We start from the raw sequence: 25119 nt of genomic DNA, 5'->3' as shown, positions 1-25119 counted from the left end.
ATTTGCAAAATTATTTAACCTATCTACACCAACAAAACCTTTTGATAAATAATGCAGTGTCAATTTCGGTTAAGGCTACATCATATAAATAATAATAACGTCTAGATTCCCATATATTTCATATCTATATGTGAAATAACATTTTATGTTGATCATCACTGAAATCATTCAAGCATACAAAAGTACTGAATTAAAGAAAAACATATATATATCTCTTGGTTTGGTTTTATTTGATCCATGAAAGAATAAAACAGGTTAAAGATTATTTGAGGCATTGGGGAAAAAACAATAAAAGATAAGGTTGAATCCATCTAAGCCTCTACGAAAATCTTTTGACCTCTTTTCAGTACCAAAACAATTGAGATTATTGCGTACATATCAAGTCTTTATTTTTATTATCTGTAGTCTAGCTAAACGATATATCTCACAGCCTCACATAATTGATTTTATGTGATAAATTATTCTTTGTGTTTCTGCTTCTTTGTTTGTTACTTACCATTCTCTATATTTTTTTCATTCATATTTTTTTATCTCAAGTATCTTTTTAATTTTTTGTTTTATCATCAGATTATATGTTTGCTTTTATTTAAAGTACTACATAAATATCAAAGAAAATATTTTGAATACATTATTCATAACCATTTTCATAAGAAGAATTCAAAAATTAAAAACATGGCCTACATAAAAGTTTACTAAAATTTATGCAACAAACTATTCCAAATTAATTTATTTCTGTAATATATATAGTTAAATTAATCACAAAATAAAAATACTAAAATATATATATTTCTAAAACAAATTCAAACATATCATGTTACAAAATAATTAAAATAAAATTTTAATTGTAAAGATGTAATCCGCGCGTAGCGCGGACACGAAACTAGTGTTATCTAATGAGACAATCTATTGGCCTCAAAGAACAGATGGAAGATACACTAATATCTGTGCCCCACTAAAATCAACGACTTTGTCGACATTTATCTTAAATTTGAGTTTATCATACTTTCAAGGGCAATTGTCAATAACAGCACCTTTTAAAGTTTATTGACATTCATTAAAGGATAAAATATCTCTAATACCTTTGGTTTAAAATTAAATAAACAAATAAAAATAAATAAAATAAAAATAAAAAAAAATAAAAAAAAAACTTTCTTTTATAGTTTCAGATTACATGTTTTCAGATTCGAAATTTTTATAATTTCTTTTTTGAAATTTTTTTTTTGAATTTTTTTTTATTTTTTTTTCAAATTTTCTTTTTATAATTTAAAAATACTTTTTGAAACTGTTTTAAAAATTTTTATTTTTTATTTTATTATTTTTTTTTTATAAAATTTTAAACCCTAATTTCAAAACCCCACCCCTTAACTCTAAACCCTAAGATTTGGATTAATTAACCCAATGGGTATAAGTGTATATTTACCTCTTTAATGAAACCTATTTTTGTGACTTTGAGCCTTGAGTGCTACTTTGGGAACAAAAACTTGGTTTAGTGTTATCCTAATCTTTTTCTCTACTTTTAACTTAAAATCAGTTGGCCAAAATTGACCATAATGCTTTATATATTACTTAATTTTTTTTTTCTTAATTTGTAGATGTGAAATACTTTATCTTTAATACATTTTTGAGGTAATGGCTAATGATAAAAAAAACTAAGAATTTAGGATATGATATCCGGTCGAGATGGTTAACTACGATGCCATATTAAATTTATATTTATCATGGACTTTTAATTTTAAACCAATTGTCGATAGATTCGTCGTAATCCTTTTAATATTAATCTATTAGTTTTTCAAATAGAACTTTTATTTATTATTATAGATACCAACTTTTACGTTCAAGTGTGACAATTGTGAGAATAACATCTACCGGTGACCTAACATCAGATGGCCTTTGATATCATATTAAATTTGAGTCTTTTATGAATTTCTAAATAAAAATTAATTGGCAATAAAAGAAATGGTGCTAGCTTATACATTAGTTAAGGTTCTCTTAAGTTTCCCATTGTGGAGTATTTTATCCCTCATAATTTAGGAAACCAAACCAACAAAAAAGAGAGTTACTGACGTTATGTTGACCTTAACATTCAATCGCACCGTTTCGCATGGATATATGCATGTCCACAAGATCAAACAAGATTGTTCTTTCTCTTCGGGCCACTGAAAATGTTCTATCTGAAGGAGCAAATATCCTCTGAACATGTTGTTTTCAAAGCCCTTTCTCAAAAAAAAAACATGTTGTTTTCAAGGGTTAGTGTAGAATAATGTAAACTCGACTTTCTTATTGACTTAGGTTAAACGTTACATCGTATATATACGCATCAACATAGGAAAACATATGGTAATTATCCTAAAGGAATAATGGAAATATGTCATTATCTTAACATGACTCCTAATACTCCCCCTCAAGTTGGAGAGTGTAAAGTTTGAACTCCCAACTTGGACAATAGGAACTCAAACTGTGGACGTCCCAAGGCTTTGGTTAAGATATCAGCTAGTTGATCCTTAGTTCGAACATGACGCATAGAGATGAGTCCAGCTTTAACTGCGTCACGTACACTGTGACAATCACGCTCTATATGTTTAGTTCTTTCATGAAAAACTGGATTGGACGCTATGTGAATCGCGGCTTGACTGTCACAGTAGAAAGGAACCGGTTGAGGTACTGTGACACCGAGGTCTGTGAGAAGTGGCACGATCCATTTGAGCTCGCGATTAGCAGATGCCATTGAACGATATTCGGCCTCTGCTGATGAGTGTGAAACTGTATCTTGCTTCTTGGTTTTCCATGAGATTGGTGATCCACCAAGCATTACTACGCAGGAGCTTAAAGACCGGCGAGAAGTAGGACAAGAAGACCAGTCTGCGTCACAATAAACAGATAACTCTAGGTTGGCATCGGCGCGAAGAAGAATACCCTGATCAGGTGATCCTTTAAGAAAGCGAACAACTCGTAAAGCTGCGTCCCAATGTGCTTGAAGCGGTTTCTGCATAAACTGGGACAGCAAGTGAATCGAGTAACATAACTCAGGTCTAGAGATGGATAAGTAAACCAGTCTCCCAACTAACCGACGATACTGACTTGGGTCAGCAAACAACGGTCCATCAGCAGCGGCGAGCTGGTGGTTTTGTTCCATAGGCGTGAGTGCAGGCTTGCAACCCAGTAGTCCTGTTTCGGCCACAATGTCAAGAATATACTTGCGCTGTGACAAAAAAATTCCATCTTCTGACCGAGCAACTTCAATTCCTAGAAAATATTTCAACTTTCCCAAATCCTTCATACGAAAGCATTGGCTTAAGTAAGCTTTGAACTTGATTAATCTTGGAAGATCATTACTTGCTATGACAAGATCGTCAACATAGACTAATACTTTGATCTCACAGTCATCTTTGGTATAGGAGAACAAAGAATAGTCGGAGTAGGATTGTGTAAAACCGAACTTGATGAGTGCCTGAGACAACTTTGCAAACCAGCAGCGAGGTGCTTGACGAAGACCATACAGTGACTTGCGTAGACGACACACTTTGTTCGGATCAGAGTTAGTGAACCCTGGCGGAAGCTTCATATACACTTCTTCTTCAAGATCTCCATGAAGAAAAGCGTTGTGAACATCCATTTGATGAATTTCCCATTTCTTAGCTGCAACAATACGGAGAAGGCTGCGAACCGTGGTCATCTTAACCACTGGTGCGAATGTTTCTTTAAAATCTTCGCCTTCGATTTGTTTGTTACCTAAAACAACAAGTCGTGCTTTGTGTCTCTCAACTGTTCCATCTGCATTATATTTGATTTTAAAAATCCATTGACATCCAATAGCAACTTTTCCTGGAGGAAGATCGGTAATATCCCATGTCTCTTGATCCTCAAGGGCGACGACTTCATTGGTGACTGCATCACGCCAAACTTTGTCTTTCATGGCAACAGCAAATCGTTTGGGTTCATCACCCGCAGTGACTGCTGCAACAAAAGCTTGATGCGACGGAGAAAAACGAACATCAGTGAGATATTCTACTAAAGGATACGGTGTTTTACCTGAGACTGTTTCCGAGGACTGCAGAGCGGTACTTTGTTGAGCGAGTGGGGTATTTCGAAGACAGACGGTAGTGTAAGCGATGTAGTCCTTTAGTTTGGCTGGAGGTGCTTTAGCTCGCTGACCACGACCAAGCTGTTCTGGAGTAGTCTGTGGCTGAGCAATGGGTTCAGACTGATTGTCTGTAACAACTGGGTCTGTGACAACAGGGACAGGGTAAATGGTTTCAGAATGATCTTCCGAAGCCATAAGATCAGGGACTGAGACTTGAGTGTCAGCGGAAGACAAGACTGGAGTAGGCACTGTAGTAGAGGTCTCATTATTGTCAGCTACTGGTGATTCAACTGCAGGAGCGGCAACATCAGAACTCCCCCTGTCGTTGGAACCAATGATTGGTTCTAGCTCCCAATCATCGTCTGGTGATTCAACTGCAGGACTCATAGGTGATTTGTGTTCCATAGAGTTCTTCGAGACAGTGATAAAAGGGAACTCATCTTCATGAAACACGACATCACGGCTGATCAAGAACTCTTCTTTGTCAAGATCGAAGACTTTCCAGCCTTTTTGTGCGAATGGATACCCGACAAAAATGCAACGCCGACTGCGAGGACCAAATTTATCTTTATCTCTAGAGCGAAGGTGTGTGTAGCATAGGCTACCGAAGACTCGCAGCTTGTCGTATAGAGGTTTGTTCCCGTGTAACAACTCGTATGGAGACCGGTTTTGAAGAACTTTCGTCGGAGTTCGATTGATAACATGTGCTGCAGTCATGACCGCTTCACCCCAAAACTTAACTGGTAATCCAGCTTGAAATAGCAACGAGCGCGATACATTCAGAATATGTCTGTGCTTCCTTTCGACACGTCCATTTTGCTGAGGTGTTCCAACACACGAGGTCTGATGTATGACACCATTCTCTCTGAAATATCGTGCTAGACAAGTAAACTCTGTTCCATTGTCGGACCTGACAATTTTGACAGATTTTCCAAACTGTTTTTCGGCCATCTTCAAGAAATTCTGAAGTACTGTTTTGACTTCTGATTTTTCGAGCAGGAGATACGTCCAGACGGCTCGTGAGTAATCATCTACTATGGTGAGAAAATAAACAGCTCCAGTAGAGGACTTAATTCTATAAGGTCCCCAAACATCGCAATGAATCATAGCAAAACTCTCAGTTGTTTTATTGAAACTATCAGGAAAAATTTCTCTTGTTTGCTTCGCCCTAAAACAAGTGTCGCAGGGACTAGGGGAAGCTTGTTTATTCGAAAAATCAAAAGGTAAAGAAGATAAAGCTGAAAACGATGGATGTCCTAGCCTCTGGTGCCAACGTAACTGATCTACCAATCGAACAGCTTGATTAGTTATGCATTGAACTCTTGCAGCCATGACGTCCTGAAAGTAATATACCCCATCTCGCTCTTTACCAGCTCCAATCAGAGTCCTCGTAAAACGGTCCTGTAATACACACAACGTATCAGTTAGTAACGCAAAGCAGTTTGTTTGCTTCAACAGTTTTGAGACCGAGATCAGTGAGCAATTGAGATTGGGCACAAATAAAACATTCTCAAGAGTAATGCGATCCGTTAATGTTAACATGCCAACGTGTGTCGCATAGGTTTTGTTTCCATCTGCGAAGCCAACCGGACACGGTGATATACTAGAAATGTTCTCAAGCCACGAGCGATCTCCTGTCATGTGATGAGACGCGCCCGTGTCTAGGATTAAGTCACCGTGTCTGATCTTACCATTGAGCTTGTCGGAGGGTGTACGAGTCCTTTCATTGATCATCTGAGACAATGCTTTCCACTGTTCTTCTGAAAATTCTGGGAATGAGGACGAGTTTGATGTTGTTGCGTGCGCAGCGTTTGCTCGAGGACCCGAGTTCTTTGGCCGATCAGCACTGGATGAGCCGCGGCCTCTGTTATTGCGAGATCCTCCTCTGTTTCCTCCTTCACTTCCTCTGTTCGGTGGACGTTCTTCCCACCAATCAGGGAATCCAATTAGTTGCCAGCAACCTGATTTCTCATGACCTCTACGGCCACAGTGTGTGCACTGAGGAACTTTTCTCCCGTTAACTGGTCGCAAGCTTGTTTGATCAGTCTCTGTTTTAGCCACAAAGCCCACAGCAGTTTGTTGTGTCTCACGATCTTTAGCTGAGTTCAAGCGCTGCTCTTCTCGAACTACTTTCGCATAGATTTCTCCTATATCCATGTCGAGATCAGACGAGATGATTGTTTGACAGATAGCTCCAAACCTGCTTTCATCTAGTCCCATTACAAATTGATGCATCTTCTCTGCTTCTCTGGTCTTCTCGATGTCTGTAGCTGCGGAACAAGTACAGTTGGGAAGTGGTTGGTACATGTCGAGTTCTTCCCACAATTTGGACAACCGGCCAAAAAAATCTATCACAGACTTTCCTTCTTGACGACATGAAGCAAGCTGTTCCTTCAGATGGTGCACACGAACTTTGTTACCAACCGAGAACCTCTTGCGTAAACTCTCCCAAAGTTTGTGCGAGTCCTGCACAAACGTTACCGTGGACCTCACACGAGGTTCTATAGACGTTCTGATCCAACCCACGATCATGGAGTTGACAGAGAGCCAAAGCTCTAGCTTGGAATCGTTTGGTGACGGCTTGAGAATAGAACCATCGATGAAACCTATCTTGCGCTTTGCTCGCAAAGCATTGGTCATCTCACTAGACCATTCACTGTAATTTTCTCCAGTCAACGTCACTGACGTTATCATCGCTCCCGGATTGTCCGAGGCGTACAAAGAGTAAGGTGTTGCGGCCTCAACACCTTTGACCTCGGAGATCTCTCCTCTTTCAGAGTCATCTCCTTCTACCATAACTGCTGGTTCTCACACAAGGACCAACACACAAACAAGGGCTCCGGTCTTGAAACCCGACACTTTCTTCACAAAACTCAACTTAGGGCTCAGAAAATTTTCTGCTCTGATACCATGTAGAATAATGTAAACTCGACTTTCTTATTGACTTAGGTTAAACGTTACATCGTATATATACGCATCAACATAGGAAAACATATGGTAATTATCCTAAAGGAATAATGGAAATATGTCATTATCTTAACATGACTCCTAATAGTTAGCATGTGCCTCGCACATAGACGACATTATCTTCATAAAATCTCACTGCAGTTGTTTATTGCAATACACATTGTTTACACTATTATATAGGAAATTTATGCAAGAACTAAAGGGGAGTTTTCAGAAGAGTGGCCCGTAATATGTAAAAGTTTGTGAAGATATGAGTTGTTTCAAAATGGTTGGAAGTGATCGAATTGTTAGAGAAGGTAGCTCTCGAGTGCTACACAATAAGTATTTCTCCCATGATGGCAAATGTTGACAACTATCAATCTTGATTCATGACTTAGGTTTTCTTAAACATCTCAAGCGCTCTTACAAGAAAGAGAAAAAAGCCCTCAGATACATGACAACCCCAAAAAGATAACTAAGAAGAAGCAAACATGGCGTAACGTAGATCTCAATTACCGACAAAAAAAAAAAAAACTAGATCTCTATTTACTCACCAGTATTGCATGGAAGCAATAAGCATGATGAGTACCCTACCGTGTACGATCTCATAACTTCGTAAAAACTCACTCTATCCCGGCAACCACTAAAACACATTGATATTGTTGTGTCACTATGTGATATGTTGAATCTTGCTACATAGAAATTGTTGTCTCTACCATAACCCTTTTAAAAACTCAAACCTAGCTATTTAAATGAACCTGATATTATGTACGATTTACAGTAACCAATATATATTCTTGGATTTTTTTCATAGAAATAATCTACTTTACTACGCCTAGAATGCACATATAAACATCAAATTTTCATTTTGATCTTGATCTTGCATCAGTTTTATTCTTGACAACCTTCGAACAAAAGATATCAATACTCTTACCATGTAGTTTTTTTTTTCAGAGAAAGACCATGTAGTTAACAAACCCTGTTTAGTTATAATTACCGTCTAACTCATTCACTGCACATGACTCGACTTCCGATACATATTTTCATAGTCTCTGAACGATCCCAAATATTCCCAACACTTTAAGTTTGTTTCCCAGCTTAGACATATTGATTTCATCGGATCCATGTCCACCATAAATATAATCTTTCAATCAAGTAATTAGATCAGTTCATATGACATATAAAAAAAACTTTCTTCGCGCTTTGTTATTTCATACACAACGTACTCGAAGAAACAATTACGATCTTACAAGAAAGAAAAAAAATCCCAAAAACATGAAAAGGAAACAAATGTGACGTGACGTAACGTAGATCTCCACATACTCCAATCGTTTTGCATGGAGCATGCATGTGTACCTTGCACGTTATAGACTACACAACTCCTTCATAAAATCCCCCTCCCTTCCCATCACCAAACAGCAACCATCCAATCAGAAACACATGAGGGAAGAAGAACATCAAAACGAATTAGTTCAAACTCCATCACAGAGAGCGGAAAATTGCTTCCGTTGCAATGTGTTCGCGTTTCTCACCCCACTCTTGGAGGTTATCAAGGTGGTTGCTGCTCCCGTTGCCTCCGTGATCTTTATAGGCTTCGCCGGGATAATACTCGCCGGTTTAGCCGTGGCATTAGCCGTATCCGCACCGCTTCTCATCATATTCAGTCCGGTTCTGGTACCTGCTGCCACTATAGCCACTACTCTCGGCACAGGTGTCGCCTTCGCAGTGACGTCCGTGGCTCTCATTATATGGCTCACCAAGTAAATATAATCAAAATATTGAATTGACATATGGACTCGAGAATTATGCTTATATATTATTCACATACGTGCTTATAAAAGAAAATATAGCTTTTCCTTCTGTAATTCTCTTTTTTTTCAAAGTTTCTGTTTACATGCTACTTCAACATTTTTCTTCTTCTTAAAGTTATACAAATCAGTTACACCTCATTCTTATTGTTCTCATAGCTGTTTTACTTCTTAAGAAATTTTAACTTATTACGTGTCTTTCGTCAGAACTTTCTTTCTGCCTTTGGAAATATTTGTCACGTAATTGATAAGAATACATGTACAAAGTTGTTTTCTTGATTAATATCTTATGTATACGTGTAAATGTATACTTATTTGTGTGATGTAGGCATAGGATGGGAGTAAAGCCCGAGCATAATCCACCTCCACGAGGAGCTCCACCGACCAGATCTAGTTCATCAAGGACCGGATCTAGTTCATCAAGAAGTAAAGGTAAACACTTGGTTAAAGATATATTGAAAAAAATAATTAAATCTAAAATTAAAAGCATATTGAAAGGGAAAAACAGTTCATCAGTAAAAGAAGATTCGTCTATGAATAGAATTAAATCAACTGAAAAATCACATGGCAATTCATCTGATGGTCAAAAATCGCCAGTAAATAAAATTTCACCTAATCGTGAAAATTCATGTACATGTGAAAGTTTACCGAAAAATGAAAGTAAACATGCGGGTAAAAATCCACCAATGAGTGAAAGTTCATCAAGCGCTGGAAGTTCATCTAGAGGTGGAAATTCACCTGGCGAAAAAAAAACACCCAAAAATGAAAGTAAACACAAGGGTAAAAATACTAAAGTAAAATCTAAAACTAAAAGTAAACTAAAAAATAAAATTGGTTCATCTGGTGGTGAAAGTTCACCAAGCGGGGAAATTTCACCTGGTAGTGGAAATTCATCGAGCAATACAAGTTCACCTAAAGACGTAAGTAAACACAATGGTAAAAAAAATATCATAGATAAAGTTAAATCAAAGATTAAAAGTAAACTAAATGGTAAGAATAGTTCATCCGGTGGCGGAGGCTCACAAAGGAGCGAAGGTTCACCAAGCGGTATAAATACACCAGTTAGTGGAAATTCATCGAACAGTGCAAATTCACCCAAAAATACAGGAAAACATAAGAATAAAAGCACTATTGTAGATAAACTTAAATCCAAGATTAAAAGTAAATTGAAAGGAAAGAGTGGTCCACCTAGTGGTGGAAGCTCATCAATGAGTCGAGGTTCACCAAGCGGTGGCAGTTTACCTGGCCAAGAAAATTTATCTAGCGGTGGAAGTTCACCCAAGGATGGAGGTAAAAAAAGTATTATAGATAAAGTTAAATCAAAGATTAAAAGTAAACTAAAAGGTAAGAATAGTTCATCCGGTGGCGGAAGCTCACAAATGAGTGAAAGTTCACCAAGCGGTGAAAGTTCACCTGTCAGTGGAAATTTATCGAGCGGTGCGAGTTCACCCAAAAATAAAAATAAACACAAGGGTAAAAGCACTATTGTAGATAAACTTAAGTCCAAGATTAAAAGTAAATTGAAAGGAAAGAATAGTCCATCTAGTGGTGGAAGCTCATCGAAGAGTGGAGGTTCACCAAGCGGTAGCAGTTCACCTGGCCAAGAAAATTCTTCTAGCGGTGCAAGTTCACCCAAGGATTCAGGTAAACCCAAGAGTAAAAGCACTATTTTAGATAAAGTTAAATCAAAGATTAAAAGTAAATTGAAAGGTAAGAGCGGTTCATCCGATGGTGGAAGCTCACCGATGAGTGGAGGTTCACCTAACAGTGGTAGTTCACCTGGCCATGGAAATTCATCTAGCGGTGAAAATTCGCCCAAGAATGGAGGTAAAATCAAGGGTAAAAGCACTATCTTAGATAAAGTAAAATCAAAGATTAAAAGTAAATTAAAAGGTAAGAGCGGTTCATACGATGGTGGAAGCTCACCAATGAGTGAAAGTTCGCCAAGCGGTAGAAGTTCAGCTAGCAGTGAAAGTTCACCTAGCGGTGGAAATACACCTAAAAATGAAAGTAAACACAAGGGTAAAAATACTATTCTTGATAAATTAAAATCCAAGATTAAAAGTAAACTAAAAGATAAGAGTGGTTCATCTGGTGGTGGAAGTTCACCAAGCGGCGGAAATTCACCTGGTAGTGGAAATTCACCGAGCAGTGCAAGTTCACCTAAGGATGTAAGTAAACACAAGGGTAAAAAAAATATCATAGACAAGGTTAAATCAAAGATTAAAGGTAAAATAAAAGGTAAGAATAGTTCATCCGGTGGTGGAAACTCACAAATGAGTGAAGGTTCACCAAGCGGTGGAAATTCATCAAGCGGTGCAAGTTCACCCAAAAATGCAGGAAAACACAAGGATAAAAGCACTATTGTAGATAAAATTAAATCCAAGATTAAAAGTAAATTGAAAGGAAAGAGTGGTCCATCTAGTGGTGGAAGCTCACCAATGAGTGGAGGTTCACCAAGCGGTGGTAGTTCACCTGGCCAAGAAAATTCATCTAGCGTTGCAAATTCACCCAAGAATGGAGCTAAACCCAAGGGTAAAAGCACTATCTTAGATAAAGTTAAATCAAAGATTAAAAGTAAATTGAAAGGTAAGAGCGGTTCATCCGATGGTGTAAGCTCACCGATGAGTGGAGGTTCACCTAGCGGTGGTAGTGCACCTGGCCATGGAAATTCATCTAGCGGTGAAAGTTCACCCAAGAATGGAGGTAAAACCAAGGGTAAAAGTACTATCTTAGATAAAGTTAAATCAAAGATTAAAAGTAAATTGAAAGGTAAGAGCAGTTCATCCGATGGTGGAGGTTCACCGATGAGTGGAGGTTCACCTAGCGGTGGCAGTGCACCTGGCCATGGAAATTCATCTAGCGGTGAAAGTTCACCCAAGAATGGACGTAAACCTAAGGGTAAAAGCACTATCTTAGATAAAGTTAAGTCAAAGATTAAAAGTAAATTGAAAGGTAAAAACGGTTCATCTGATGGTAAAAGTTCACCAAGCGGTGAAAGTTCAGCTAGCAGTGGAAGTTCACCTAGCGGTGGAAGTACACCCAAAAATGAAAGTAAACACAAGGGTAAAAGCACTATTCTTGATAAAGTAAAATCTAAAATTAAAAGTAAACTAAAAAATAAGAGTGGTTCATCTGGTGGTGGAAGTTCACCAAGCGATGAAAATTCACATGGTAGTGGAAATTCATCAAGCAGTGCAAGTTCAACTAAGGACGTAAGTAAACACAAGGGTAAGAAAAGTATCATAGATAAAGTTAAATCAAAGATTAAAAGTAAACTAAAAGGTAAGAATAATTCATCCGGTGGCGGAAGCTCACAAATAAGTGAAACTTCACCAAGCGGTGGAAGTTCACCTGTCAGTAGAAATTCATCGAGCGGTGCGAGTTCACCCAAAAATAAAGGTAAAGACAAGGTTAAAAGAACTATTGTAGATAAAATTAAATCCAAGATTAAAAGTAAATTGAAAGGAAATAGTAGTCCATCTAGTGGTGGAAGCTCATCGATGAGTGGAGGTTCACCTAGCGGTGGCAGTTCACCTGGCCAAGAAAATTCATCTAGCAGTGCAAGTTCACCCAATGATGGAGGTAAACCGAAGAGTAAAAACACTATTTTAGATAAAGTTAAATCAAAGATTAAAAGTAAATTGAAAGCTAAGAGTGGTTCATCCGATGGTGGAAGCTCACCGATGAGTGGAGGTTCATCTAGCAGTGGCACTTCACCTGGCCATGGAAATTCATCTAGCGGTGAAAGTTCGCCCAAGAATGGAGGTAAAACCAAGGGTAAAAGCACTATCTTAGATAAAGTTAAATCAAAGATTAAAAGTAAATTGAAAGGTAAGAGCGGTTCATCCGATGGTGGAAGCTCAGCAATGAGTGAAAGTTCACCAAGCGGTGGAAGTTCAGCTAGCAGTGGAAGTTCACCTGGCGGTGGAAGTATACCCAAAAATAAAAGTAAACACAAGGGTAAAAGCACTATTCTTGATAAACTAAAATCCAAGATTAAAAGTAAACTAAAAGATAAGAGTGGTTCATCTGGTGGTAGAAGTTCACCAAGCAGTGGAAATTCACCTGGTAGTGGAAATTCATCGAGCAGTGCAAGGTCACCTAAGGACGCAAGTAAACACAAGGTTAAAAAAAGTATCATAGATAAGGTTAAATCAAAGATTAAAGGTAAACTAAAAGGTAAGAATAGTTCATCCGGTGGCGGAAACTCACAAATGAGTGAAGGATCACCAAGCGGTGAAAATTCACCTGTTAGTGGAAATTCATCAAGCGGTGCAAGTTCACCTAAAAATGCAGGAAAACACAAGGGTAAAAGCACTATTGTAGACAAACTTAAATCCAAGATTAAAAGTAAATTGAAACGAAAGAGTGGTCAATCTAGTGGTGGGAGCTCACCAATGAGTGGAGGTTCACCAAGCGGTGGTAGTTCACCTGGCCAAGAAAATTCATCTAGCGGTGCAAATTCACCCAAGGATGGAGGTAAACCTAAGGGTAAAAGCACTATCTTAGATAAATTTAAATCAAAGATTAAAAGTAAATTGAAAGGTAAGAGCGGTTCATCCGATGGTGGAAGCTCACCGATGAGTGGAGGTTCACCTAGCGGTGGTAGTGCACCTGGCCATGGAAATTCATCTAGCGGTGAAAGTTCACCCAAGAATGGAGGTAAAACCAAGGGTAAAAGCACTATCTTAGATAAAGTTAAATCAAAGATTAAAAGTAAATTGAAAGGTAAGAGCAGTTCATCTGATGGTGGAGGTTCACCGATGAGTGGAGGTTCACCTAGCGGTGGCAGTGCACCTGGCCATGGAAATTCATCTAGCGGTGAAAGTTCACCCAAGAATGGAGGTAAACCTAAGGGTAAAAGCACTATCTTAGATAAAGTTAAGTCAAAGATTAAAAGTAAATTGAAAGGTAAAAACGGTTCATCTGATGGTGAAAGTTCACCAAGCGGTGAAAGTTCAGCTAGCAGTGGAAGTTCACCTAGCGGTGGAAGTACACCCAAAAATGAAAGTAAACACATGGGTAAAAGCACTATTCTTGATAAAGTAAAATCCAAAATTAAAAGTAAACTAAAAGATAAGAGTGGTTCATCTGGTGGTGGAAGTTCACCAAGCGATGAAAATTCACCTGGTAGTGGAAATTCATCGAGCAGTGCAAGTTCAACTAAGGACGTAAGTAAACACAAGGGTAAGAAAAGTATCATAGATAAAGTTAAATCAAAGATTAAAAGTAAACTAAAAGGTAAGAATAGTTCATCCGGTGGCGGAAGCTCACAAATAAGTGAAACTTCACCAAGCGGTGGAAGTTCACCTGTCAGTGAAAATTCATCGAGCGGTGCGAGTTCACCCAAAAATAAAGGTAAAGACAAGGGTAAAAGCACTATTGTAGATAAAATTAAATCCAAGATTAAAAGTAAATTGAAAGGAAATAGTAGTCCATCTAGTGGTGGAAGCTCACCGATGAGTGGAGGTTCACCTAGCGATGGCAGTTCACCTAGCGGTGGCAGTTCACCTGGCCAAGAAAATTCATCTAGCGGTGCAAGTTCACCCAAGGATGGAGGTAAACCCAAGAGTAAAAACACTATCTTAGATAAAGTTAAATCAAAGATTAAAAGTAAATTGAAAGCTAAGAGCGGTTCATCCGATGGTGGAAGCTCACCGATGAGTGGAGGTTCACCTAGCGGGGGCAGTTCACCTGGCCATGAAAATTCATCTAGCGGTGAAAATTCACCCAAAGATAGAGTTAAACCTAAGGGTAAAAGCACTATCTTAAATAAACTTAAATCTAAGATTAAAAATAAATTGAAAGATAAGAGCGGTTCATCCGATGGTAAAAGTTCACCAAGCGGTAGTAGTTCAGCTGGCTATGAAAATTCTTCTAGCGGTATAAATTCACCCAAGGATGGAGGTAAACACAAAGGTAAAAACAAAATCCTCGATAAATCTATAAGTGGTTCATCAAAGAATAAAAGTTCATCCAAAAATAAAAGAAAATCAGATGGAAAAGCACATGATGTTTCATCAGATGGTGAAGGCTTACCTATAAGTGGCGGTTCACCAAAAGGTGAAAGTTCACCTAGCAGTAACAATGTATCTAGCAGTACAAGTTCTCCTAAAGATATAAATAAAAACATGGATAAGGAAAGCCCCAAAGATAAAAGCAAATCTAAAACTAAAAGTAAGTTCAGTGGTAATAGTGGTTCATCAATTGATGGAGGTTCATCCAATGAAGATAAATCAAGTGGAAAAGCATATGATGATTCATCTAATAAAGGAAATTCACCAATGAGTGGAGGTTCTCCAGATGGTGGAAATTCATCGGTCGGTGAAAGTTCACGCAAAGATAAAGATAAAGATATGGGTGAAAGAAAATTCAAAGAAAAAATTAAATCCAAGATTAAAAATAAATTTCAAGATAAAAATGGAAGTTCATTTGATGGTGAAAGTTCACCGATGAGTACGAATTCACCAAGCAGAGACAATTCATTTAGTGGTGGAACTTCACCTAGAAGTAAAGGTAAATTCACGGTTAAAAAAAAATTCAGACACGAAAGAAAATCTAAGATTGAAAAACAGTTTGAAAGTCAAAATGGTTCATCAATGAGTAGAAGCTCATCCAAAAATGAAAGCAGATCATATGGAGAATCATCTATGCGTTCATTCAGTGATTGAAATTCACCTATAATGGAAGTTCATCAGGTAGAAAAAGTTCACTCAGACATAAGAATGAACACATAGATACAAATAAATAATAGATAAAATTAAATCCAAATACTAGAAATAAATTTGGTTGTCATTGTGATTCGTCGATGGATAGAGATTTACCATATGGTGGAAGTTAACACAATGAAAAAGTTCAATTAACTATAAAAAATATATCAAAATGAATGTAGACAAGAGTAAATATAAATTTATAAAAAAAAAATTAGTCGAGATATCCATATAGTTTAGAATATATTATGCATTAGTTCAAGACAAATTTATAATAATTATTAGTAAGTCTTTTTAAAATAATTTTTGTTTATATGAAATGTTATGACTGCTTATTGTGATATAATATTGTCTATGATTTAGTATAATATGTAAACATTTAGTTTATTCAAAAGATTGAATATTAGCAAATCTGGCATCTCATATATTGTCATCTAAGTAAAATAAATTTATGCCGAAGACATTTTCGAGTCCAAACACATACAAAATAATATGATGAGAAGTAATAATTAAACCATAATAAATTTTGAAGTTGATGATATCCAAACTTATAATATTATTTGATGTATGATGTACCAATTTTATGAGATTCAGTCCACGGCTGGACCCCGATTACAACAATATGTTATCGAGTTTATCTAGAATATCCAGAAATTAATAGTTGATAATATTATTATGTTATTTTATTGATTTTTAAAAAATTAAATGTTATTCAAAAAATATTAATTGTAATTTTTTATATAAATATATTTTAAGTATTTAATTATTTTGTAGGAGATAAGTATCTCTTGATTTTTTAAAGAAATTTTCATTTAAAATCCCTTATAATTTTTCTATTATATTTTACAAACATGAAATATTTTTGTTAAATATTTTCAAGGAATTCTGCTTATGCATTCTCTCTAGAATGAATTGCAACATGTAATCATTTAATCAAATCAAACTGTTTTAGTATGACTTTGATAAGGCAAAACCCTTAAAACATAACTAGAGTTCTAGCAAAACAATAGTTAATAATATATTAAAAACAAACTATTCAAGTAGCTCATGCTGATAAAATATCTTGAAATCTAATGTCAAAATAAACTCAAATATTTGATCTTTAAAAGTGGTTGACTAAGTTTATCTGCAAACAATATTCAGAATCCGCGACAGGAAATGAGAATAGTCAAATGTCTTGTTCTTTTCACATTTTCCTCTAGAATTAGATCTTTTTATGTTTGATGTTTTCTGTAGAATTGGCATTTCAACATGCACACCATTTTTTATTCAACATTTATACATAATTTTTACGTTTTACTATTTATAAAAGTAATTAAACAAAAACCAGGTGTGAAACCAAATTGTGCACAAATTTTATAAACCACATATAAAGGAAGAAGCTTCATTTTAAGTGTGATTTAGTTTAAAATAATTGAATATTTTAATTTAAAATTCAAAAATCTATTTTATAAAATTTAAGTTTTACAAGTTTATATATTATAATAACTATAAGTGCACCATACTATTATGTATTGCCTAGTTTATAAAAATTTCATTATGCAACTTTTTTAAAAAACCGCATTTAAATTAGACCGGACTATTTACTTCATTTGTTCTGTATCGCTTAATAAGTTGTTACTGTTAAAACCTTAATTTACATGTGTGGTTGTTGGCAATTAGTTTTATATGTGTGGTTCTTATAATCCTTAGAAAATATATTTAAATAACTAGAATAATTACTATAATTGTAATTATTATTTGGTCCATCTAAGCATTTTTTGCCTCCATTTCATTTTAAGTATCGTTTTAGATTTGTCCACATAGATTAAAACAATTATTTAGTTTTGTATATTTTATATATAAAAAGGGCACTATATATACACGTAACCATATTTCAAAACTAATAGAAAAATAAACAGAAAAATAGAGTTAAAAAAATTACGTTAAAATTCTAAAACGATACTTATTTTGTAACAAAACTTTTACTTTACAACGACACTTAATATGAAATGAAGGAAATATTATGTTTCTTATTAAAATATCCATAAAATTAAGTAGTAATCTACCAAAACAATTTTTTTTTCCTTTTTCATTAAATAAAGCTATAGGATTACTTGATATGATTGATTTATATATATGACAATTAATGATTTTGCAAAATAAAGATTTAATAGCAATTTGTATACCCTCTATCATTTAAAAAGAATTATATTATGAAAATAAATTAAAAATAGCAGTATAATAAAAATATATTTTTGTATATGTTATATTTTAAATTTTTTAAAATGACTATAAACTACTAAAACTGCTAAAGTTTTACACTGAAAATTTTGTGATCAATAGTGTAAGATTTTTTATAACAAGATACAAATGATGATAAAATCATATAAGTACAAAATCTCAATTAATATATTTTCTGGTTTAAATACACATATATATATTAATATTTTTAAAATTAATCTATATACCTTGTAAAAGTAAATATTTTAGTTTTGAATTTTTATAAATATGTAACATACTTGAATTGATAAAAATTAAATATTTTACAGTTTTAATTTTATCAAATTATTAAATATATTTTAAATATTTTTGCTATTTTTAAAAAATTATTTAAAATTAGTTACTAAATAAATATTTTATAAAAATTCTCACTCTTTTTAGATCGCGAGTTATTACCTGTCCAATTTTTTTTTTTTTGAGGAAATTTCAAATTTATTGATCCAAAAAAAGATAGAGGATTTTACAATATGGTAGATCTTTGTTCCTATAGTGTAAATAATGAAAGAATGAGATGTTTTAAAAGGTAAACATCAAACCATCGCCTGAGAAGGCCCTCCTGTTTATGATTCCCCACGTACTTAAGGGAAGATATATGATTCTTCACTAGCTTCCCAATGGCCCGAGTTGTCATGTCCACTGAAGCGCAAGCACACTCATGCCTTCTTAAGTTCCTTTCCTTCCATAGAACATAGATGGAAGTCTGAAACACTTGTCGGAGAAGGACTGTGTCCAGTCTGTTCTGATCCGACTGCAGTAGAGTGGTGATAGGGTCTTCCTAGTCCGGCGTGATCGTTACGCCAAGCAACCGTTCTGCTACATTCATTCATACCTGTCCAAATTTTATTAAGAGGATGTTTTATTAATAATAAGTAATTTTAGTAAAGTGTTTCAGAAAACAAAAAATCTGCGAAATGTTGTTTTGTCTCATGTTTTCCTCTTTAGACATTTTTCAAAATGAATGTTAAATTTCAAATTAAAAAAAAAACATTTTCATAATAGCTGTGTCATTGTTGTTTTAAAACTCTTAAGTAAAGAAATCATTAACTGATGACCAAAAAAAAAAATCATTAACTTGAAACTGAAACAAAACTCTTATCTAGAGCCGCACCGTACGTATTGCAAAGGCCTGGTAGTGCTTCCCACGTCTCTCTCTGCGAAGATTATCGATCCGATTAAGAGTAGCTCAATCAATGAAGGTGATGATAGTCGTCTGTTTTTTTGGAGGCTCATTGTGTCTCGTGCCGTTTCTTTCTGCCATATAGTGTGGATCAGAGATTGAAACACATACCCAAACAAGAAGGTTGTAGTCTTATCTCGAATGTTGACCTGCAACAGAGCTAAAACCTTGTCCCAACGGTGTGTGAACTGAGTACCAAGCAATTTTTTCGTTAGATTACTCCAAATCTGTTCGGAAAGCTGCATCTGAAAAAAAAAGATGGTCTCTCGTGTGGCAGTATCAAAAGGTATGGTTACAATAGCAAAACGTAAGTCGCGCACTTTTGTAAAGAATGTCTCCTTGGATATCTTCTAAAGTACTTGGTTTAGTGTGTTGTGTTTCAACCATCGACATTGACTGCAACACAACAACACCATAACCATTTTTAACATGTGCAGTGGGTCGAATAAAATCTGAATTTAAAAATAAAAAGAATGGTGGGGGTTTACATACAACCGAGAAATTGGTTTATGATTGGATTGTTTTAAACAATTATAGAAATTAGGGTCTAAAACTTTTCAGTTTTTAAATATATTTACATTTATTGTTTATAATTTCAAAAGCATTAAATAAATAAATATATATATATATATATAGTTATATATATATATATATATATTTATTAGCTTCTAAATTTAAATTATTATTTCGTTAAATATATTGTCAATATTTTTGAACATGACTTTAAAATATTTTGAGAAGACATTGTCCAATTAATTAATGTTTGAGCTTTAGCAAGAAAGAAAATAGGCTAGAAAACATGACAACTCCCCTCACGCACACACGAAGAAGGGCATGTGGCGTGACATAATGCAACATAGATCTCTATTTACTCACGTTATTGTGCATGTAGACTACACAACTCCATAAAAATCCATTTCTTCCCACCACTACCATCCGATCTCAAAGTATGAGTGAAGAACTCCTTCAAAACGAATCTCATTCTCAGTCATCCAAATGAACGTGTTTTTCAAAATGTTGTCTTTTCTAATCTCATTGTTGGACATTATTAAGCTTGTTATTGCTTCCGCGACCTTCTTATTCTTCTTAGCCTTTTCCGGTCTAACATTCGCTGGTTCAGCCGTGGCATTAGTTGTATCCACACCGCTTTTCATCATTTTCAGCCCGATTCTCGTACCCGCGACTATATCCACTACTCTCCTAGCCTCCGGGCTTGCGGCCGGTACCAGCCTCGGACTGAGCGCCATTGGACTCATCATGAGACTCATTAAGTACTATTGAAGAAATTCTTTTGAAATCACTCAAGATTTTGCTCGTATTTTATTCATATACGTGCCAAGGTTTTGGATGTCAGATTTAATAAATATTTACTAATTAGAAGTCACACATTATAATTAGGCGATCGTAGCTTGTGATTTCTCAATTTTGAGCTCGATAAGCTCGCCAAATATCTCTTTCTAAAACGTTTCGACAATTTTAGTTGACTTGTTTTAATCTCTTACTCTCTATCTTTTTTTTGAACACACACTTACTCTCCTTTGTCTATGATTCTTTTTATATGCTACCTCTTTTGGACCTAGTTACACTTTATTGTTGTTATTACCTCTATTTATAGTTTAACTGATTATTTGTCTTTTTCTTCAAAACCTGTGTGTGTGGTGTGGTAGGCCTGCGGGAGGAACTTCGTTGCTTTTTTCATCCCCAACACCGTTGAATTTGGTAACATATTCAGGTCAATTCGAGGGATCGGTGTTAGGAAAAACATATACTGGAACATTCGATAATAAATCGGGAGGTGGAATTAAATGGACTGTGACTTGGGGTAGTCGAACTTTTTCTGGAACAATCCCATTACCAGCGGCTGCTGCACCTGCTGCTGCTCCTGCTGCACCTGTTGCTGAAGCTGCACCTGCGGCACCTGCTGCTGCTCCTGCACCTGCGGCACCTGCTGCTGCTCCTGCTGCACCTGCGGCTGGAGCTGCACCACCTGCGTGGTAGAAACATTGTTCGAGCTGTTCCAGCATGCTGTAGCATACGTAAATTAATTGCGTGTAAATTAATGATTTATTAAAATAAAAGAAAAATTAATTAATGATTTATGACTCAGAAACAAAAGAAAACAAGCCTACGTAATGTTGAATAAAAGTAAAAGACTGTGATATAAAGTTAATGGAAAAAACTATGTAATTGCATTTTGTCTCCAAAAGATGTAACGATTTGTAATAGATTTTGCGTGAGTCTGTGGAGAAGAAGAAATCGACTTTTTATTAATCAACAAATCGGTTTGGAATTGTTGGTTGATAGTTTTGTGTAGTATCATGTGTTAGTTTTGTGGGAAAAAATATCTATTTCAACATGAACTTTGCCAGTAGTGCTAATTCCTTTCTGAACTTTGTAGTAGTGCATATTCCATATTGAACTACGCAGAAATTCAAATATACTATATGAACTTTAATGTATCGTGCCTGCCTTTTCATTTCTGAACTTTTAGTAATGCATATTCTATACCGAAAAGTGTTAGTCATCCGTTAATTTATCAAAACCACGTCATTTTGGATAACATCTATAAACCAAAATAATGTTCTTGTATAAATTGTGTAAACATTAACTTATATATATATATATATATTTTTTAGTTTAATCAAATAAATGTTATCAAATTTTTATTGTTTTAGTTTTATCAAATAAATCTATATATAATTACTTATGTTTTTAAATTTACCTTTTAAAATTATTATTTTATAAGTTTAAATTATTTATTTTTTATTCAAATATTTACTTTATCCTTGTCCATCAGTGTGAGATTTTGAGTCTCCCAAAAAATAAATTTTAACTTTACAGAATTTATCCAAGATAACGCGTTTTGATAAACTAATGGATAACTAACACCTTTGACGGTCAATATATATAAGCACGATTTTGAGAGTTCATGTAGTATTTTTAATTTTTAATTTTTAATTTTACAGAGTTCATCCAAAATAATGTCGTTTTTATAAATTAACGGATGATTAACACCTTTGACGATAAATATATACAGAAGCACGATTTTAAAAGTTCATGTAGTATTTTTAAATTTTTGTTTAGTTCAGTATGAAATATGCACTACTAAAAGTTCGGTAATGAAAAGGCACGATGCATTAATGTTCATATAGTATATTTAAATTTTTATTTAGTTCAGTATGTAATACGCATTATTACAAAGTTCGGGAAGGAATATACACACCATATACTTGAATTCCATTCGGTCTTGCTGAGCTTAGAAAAGCGCTCCTTTCTCACCTATGTACTCCGAGTGTTTATCCGAATACTAAAGGTAGCGAAGAAAGAAGTTATTATTTGAGTGGACGGGTAAAGTTCATGTTGAAATAGGTTTTTTTCCTAGTTTTGTGTCGCTAGTTTCAAAATGGTACTATTTTATGGAGAAAATTCTTTATAATTATAGGTGGTCATACACTAAAGCTGATGAAATATTACTCTTACACCATTAACCATTGACCACGTGTTAGAACTCGATCAGTCCTTGATTCTAAGAGTGTCAATGAACCTATCCCCTTGAGAGATGTCATTCTTGACAAGAAAACCAAGAAAATCATTAAAACTGCTCTCTCTATACCGAACCGGGTTTTCATCGTTAACCAACTGGCACGGTACGCTCATCTTATCGTCCATACCCAAGCTATGCAAGCTCGCGAGGGAGATTCTCGTCTTCTCTTCGTTCAGAGTAACTTTATGAATGACGCTCTTGTATAATCCATTGCTTAGCACCTCGACATGGTCACCAATATGGACCTATAACAAAAATGGATATAGATAGAGTTGAATTATTAACAAACCAATAAAATAAATAAATATAGTCTGGTTAATATATATGGTTTTAGGTTTAAACCGAAACTAGTGTAAAACATATACCGGGACGTCGGTTAATACATAATTAACGTGATTTCTTCCCGTTTATATCTTATCCGAAACAGGTGGAACGTACCTTGAGTACACCTTTGACTTCTGGGACATGAACCCAGCGGCCCGAGCCATCGTGAGCCGTCAGATCAAAGATCTCGAGACCGGTCAAGTTCTGTAGAAGGATGGTGATGCAACTGTAGTCTGAATGTGGCGGCAGTCCTAGCGCCGTCTTAGGGTCCGGACACGGTGGATAACAGTTAACGGCCATGACTTGCATGCCGTTTTCGCCCATCCGAGACGACAGGTAGTCTCTTCCTAGTCCTAGGCTCTCCGTTATTGCTCCCATTATCTCGAGAGATAGAATCCTCACCTCCTCGCAAAACTTTCCTATTTTTTCCCTAATATACGCAAACGTGTATATTCACATAAACAAACACATATGAAATTATATTTAATTTACTTAGAAATGTAGAAATGTAGCAGTGAAACTCTGTAAAAAGTTTTTTTTTATTTGAAATTTAACATTCTTTAACAAAAAAAATTTACTTAGAAAAAAAAATGAATAGTTAGAAAAACAAAAATAATAAATGAAATAAAATAACAAATAGAAAAAGATTGATGGTCTTTATCAACCTTGCTAAAGCTGTCCATTATGTCAACAAGAAAAGGAACAAAAGGCGCCGCTACATGAAAGCAGAACTCTACATTGTTTTACTTTTATAGATGCAATGACCTAATCAGTGACATACTGACATATATGGACTGTATAAATAAACATGATATATCATGAATACGTACGCAATTATATAATAATACCTGTATTCAGGTGGGTTTTGAGGCCAGAGGTGAATCCAACGATGGAGAGGATGTGCATAGTGCTTTAGAAATATCCTCCAAAATTGGGTCTTGTCCACACCGTCCTTTAGACTCGTAGTGTACCTAACTGGTGCATACACATCGTTCGACATAAATTTATTTTTCTCTTTCGCCGGCAGCTCGAAGAAACCTTTCGCAACCGCCAATGCATCGTCCAGTATGCTCTGGTCAATTCCGTGGTTCACTATCTATAAATATTTAGCGAGCCAAAGAAAACATGACAGTAACGTCACTTGCGTGTTGAAACTAAAATGACTAAAGAGAGCTGATATTTTGACCGACTAAGCTCATCTATTATTATATATATTTAAGCAAAAAAAAGGCTCATATATATAACTTGGCTTTAAATAGAATATATAATGACAAAAGCTATGCTAGCTACCCAATAGCCAATGGGCGCAATATAACTGATAAAGAACAGGAAAATATTATTTTGACAAAAAAAGATTCCGGAAAAGATTTAATCTCAAATTCTACGAAATTACATATATTATTTTATTATATATAAAATACTTACTTGAAAAAACCCGAAAGATTGACATGCCAATCTTATTTCTTGAATAACCCCTCGACGCTCATCATCGCTGCCTTTCAAGCGAGAAATATCGATCGTGGGTACGCTTTCAGATTTTGAGTCGAGCGCATCACGTGGCTCGTATGAAGGCGGGACAGCGTAACAATGAGGCACATACGGCAAACTCCTCTCTTGTGCAGAATTGCCCATTTTGAATGTACTTGAACTCGCACCTTTCTCATTTTCCATTGTTGATGTTTGAAACGAGTGTTGAGAAATCGTTTACTGTTGTGATATGGAGAACTGAAAAATGAAAATGCGAGTGATTCTTCTATATATATGGGTTTAAACCGTCTAACAATGAGTAATGACATTCGGAGTTGCAATGGAAATTTGACGGTCGAATTCTAAACTATTTTTGTTCGCTTTCGGGATGATCAAGATCATGTGTAACTGTCAAATGTTAATGAGAACAACGATAGCATAATGAACATACATAGGTTGTAAGGAATAGATAAGAGTGACCAAGTACATATATGACGGGGGGATATTAATGAGACTAGATGTTCTTATTCAGCAAAACAGCATGAATCAAGGCGGTTGGAAAAAAATAGAAAAAATATTTTTTTTATGTCTTACGGTTTTCGACCGTTTAAAAAATTAGTTGGTTTTGAACAAAAGTCTAAAGAAATAGTTATAAGTACAGTAAGGTGTAATTTTTGTAAACCTAGTTCAAAATAGTACTGGTACTGTATTTATGGGGTCCCCTATTTATGTATATTCAAACTGTTAAAATGTAATAAAATAAAAAATCATGACTTAGCGACATATTTATTAACAAC

General features: G+C 35.3%; 3 protein-coding genes across 4 annotated transcripts; 2 read left to right on the top strand and 1 right to left on the bottom strand.

Moving 5' to 3' along the window:
• Nucleotides 1-8280: 8280 nt before the first annotated feature.
• On the top strand, nucleotides 8281-15762 carry LOC106377677 (hornerin-like). The gene is made up of 2 exons (XM_048747169.1): nucleotides 8281-8787; nucleotides 9164-15762. The coding sequence occupies exons 1-2, from the start codon at nucleotides 8372-8374 to the stop codon at nucleotides 15507-15509; spliced, it is 6762 nt and encodes a 2253-aa protein (XP_048603126.1). The 5' UTR covers nucleotides 8281-8371; the 3' UTR covers nucleotides 15510-15762.
• Nucleotides 15763-19762: 4000 nt separating this feature from the next.
• Nucleotides 19763-21277, top strand: LOC106422658 (oleosin-B2-like). Its single transcript, XM_013863437.3, has 2 exons — nucleotides 19763-20258; nucleotides 20655-21277. The coding sequence occupies exons 1-2, from the start codon at nucleotides 19984-19986 to the stop codon at nucleotides 20983-20985; spliced, it is 606 nt and encodes a 201-aa protein (XP_013718891.3). The 5' UTR covers nucleotides 19763-19983; the 3' UTR covers nucleotides 20986-21277.
• A 956-nt stretch (nucleotides 21278-22233) lies between these two features.
• Nucleotides 22234-24705, bottom strand: LOC106422741 (flavanone 3-dioxygenase 3-like). 2 transcript variants are annotated; one of them, XM_022707504.2, is made up of 4 exons: nucleotides 24281-24705; nucleotides 23704-23927; nucleotides 22970-23285; nucleotides 22234-22776 (listed from the first exon to the last, which is right to left on the bottom strand). In XM_022707504.2, the coding sequence occupies exons 1-4, from the start codon at nucleotides 24524-24526 to the stop codon at nucleotides 22501-22503; spliced, it is 1062 nt and encodes a 353-aa protein (XP_022563225.2). In that variant the 5' UTR covers nucleotides 24527-24705; the 3' UTR covers nucleotides 22234-22500. The 2 variants fall into 2 exon arrangements, with proteins under 2 accessions (XP_022563225.2, XP_013718976.2); XM_013863522.3 differs by having other exon boundaries at nucleotides 22237-22776; nucleotides 23704-23951; nucleotides 24281-24701.
• Nucleotides 24706-25119: the final 414 nt, after the last annotated feature.

Source organism: Brassica napus, chromosome A2 (genome assembly GCF_020379485.1).
Source record: "Brassica napus cultivar Da-Ae chromosome A2, Da-Ae, whole genome shotgun sequence".
Lineage (NCBI taxonomy): Eukaryota > Viridiplantae > Streptophyta > Magnoliopsida > Brassicales > Brassicaceae > Brassica > Brassica napus.
Note: the sequence above shows the minus strand (reverse complement) of the source record. Positions and strands in the feature narration are given on the sequence as shown.

Bases quoted from the DNA above. Each gene is read 5' to 3' on its own strand.
- LOC106422658 (XM_013863437.3), top strand. From the start codon at position 19,984: ATGAACGTGTTTTTCAAAATGTTGTCTTTTCTAATCTCATTGTTGGAC. The intron at 20,259-20,654 runs GTACTATTGAAG...GTGGTGTGGTAG, and splicing joins CTCATCATGAGACTCATTAA to GCCTGCGGGAGGAACTTCGT.
- LOC106422741 (XM_013863522.3), bottom strand. From the start codon at position 24,526: ATGGAAAATGAGAAAGGTGCGAGTTCAAGTACATTCAAAATGGGCAAT. The intron at 23,952-24,280 runs GTAAGTATTTTA...AAATATTTATAG, and splicing joins AATCTTTCGGGTTTTTTCAA to ATAGTGAACCACGGAATTGA. The intron at 22,777-22,969 runs GTACGTTCCACC...TTTTTGTTATAG, and splicing joins AAGTCAAAGGTGTACTCAAG to GTCCATATTGGTGACCATGT.
- LOC106377677 (XM_048747169.1), top strand. From the start codon at position 8,372: ATGCATGTGTACCTTGCACGTTATAGACTACACAACTCCTTCATAAAA. The intron at 8,788-9,163 runs GTAAATATAATC...TGTGTGATGTAG, and splicing joins CTCATTATATGGCTCACCAA to GCATAGGATGGGAGTAAAGC.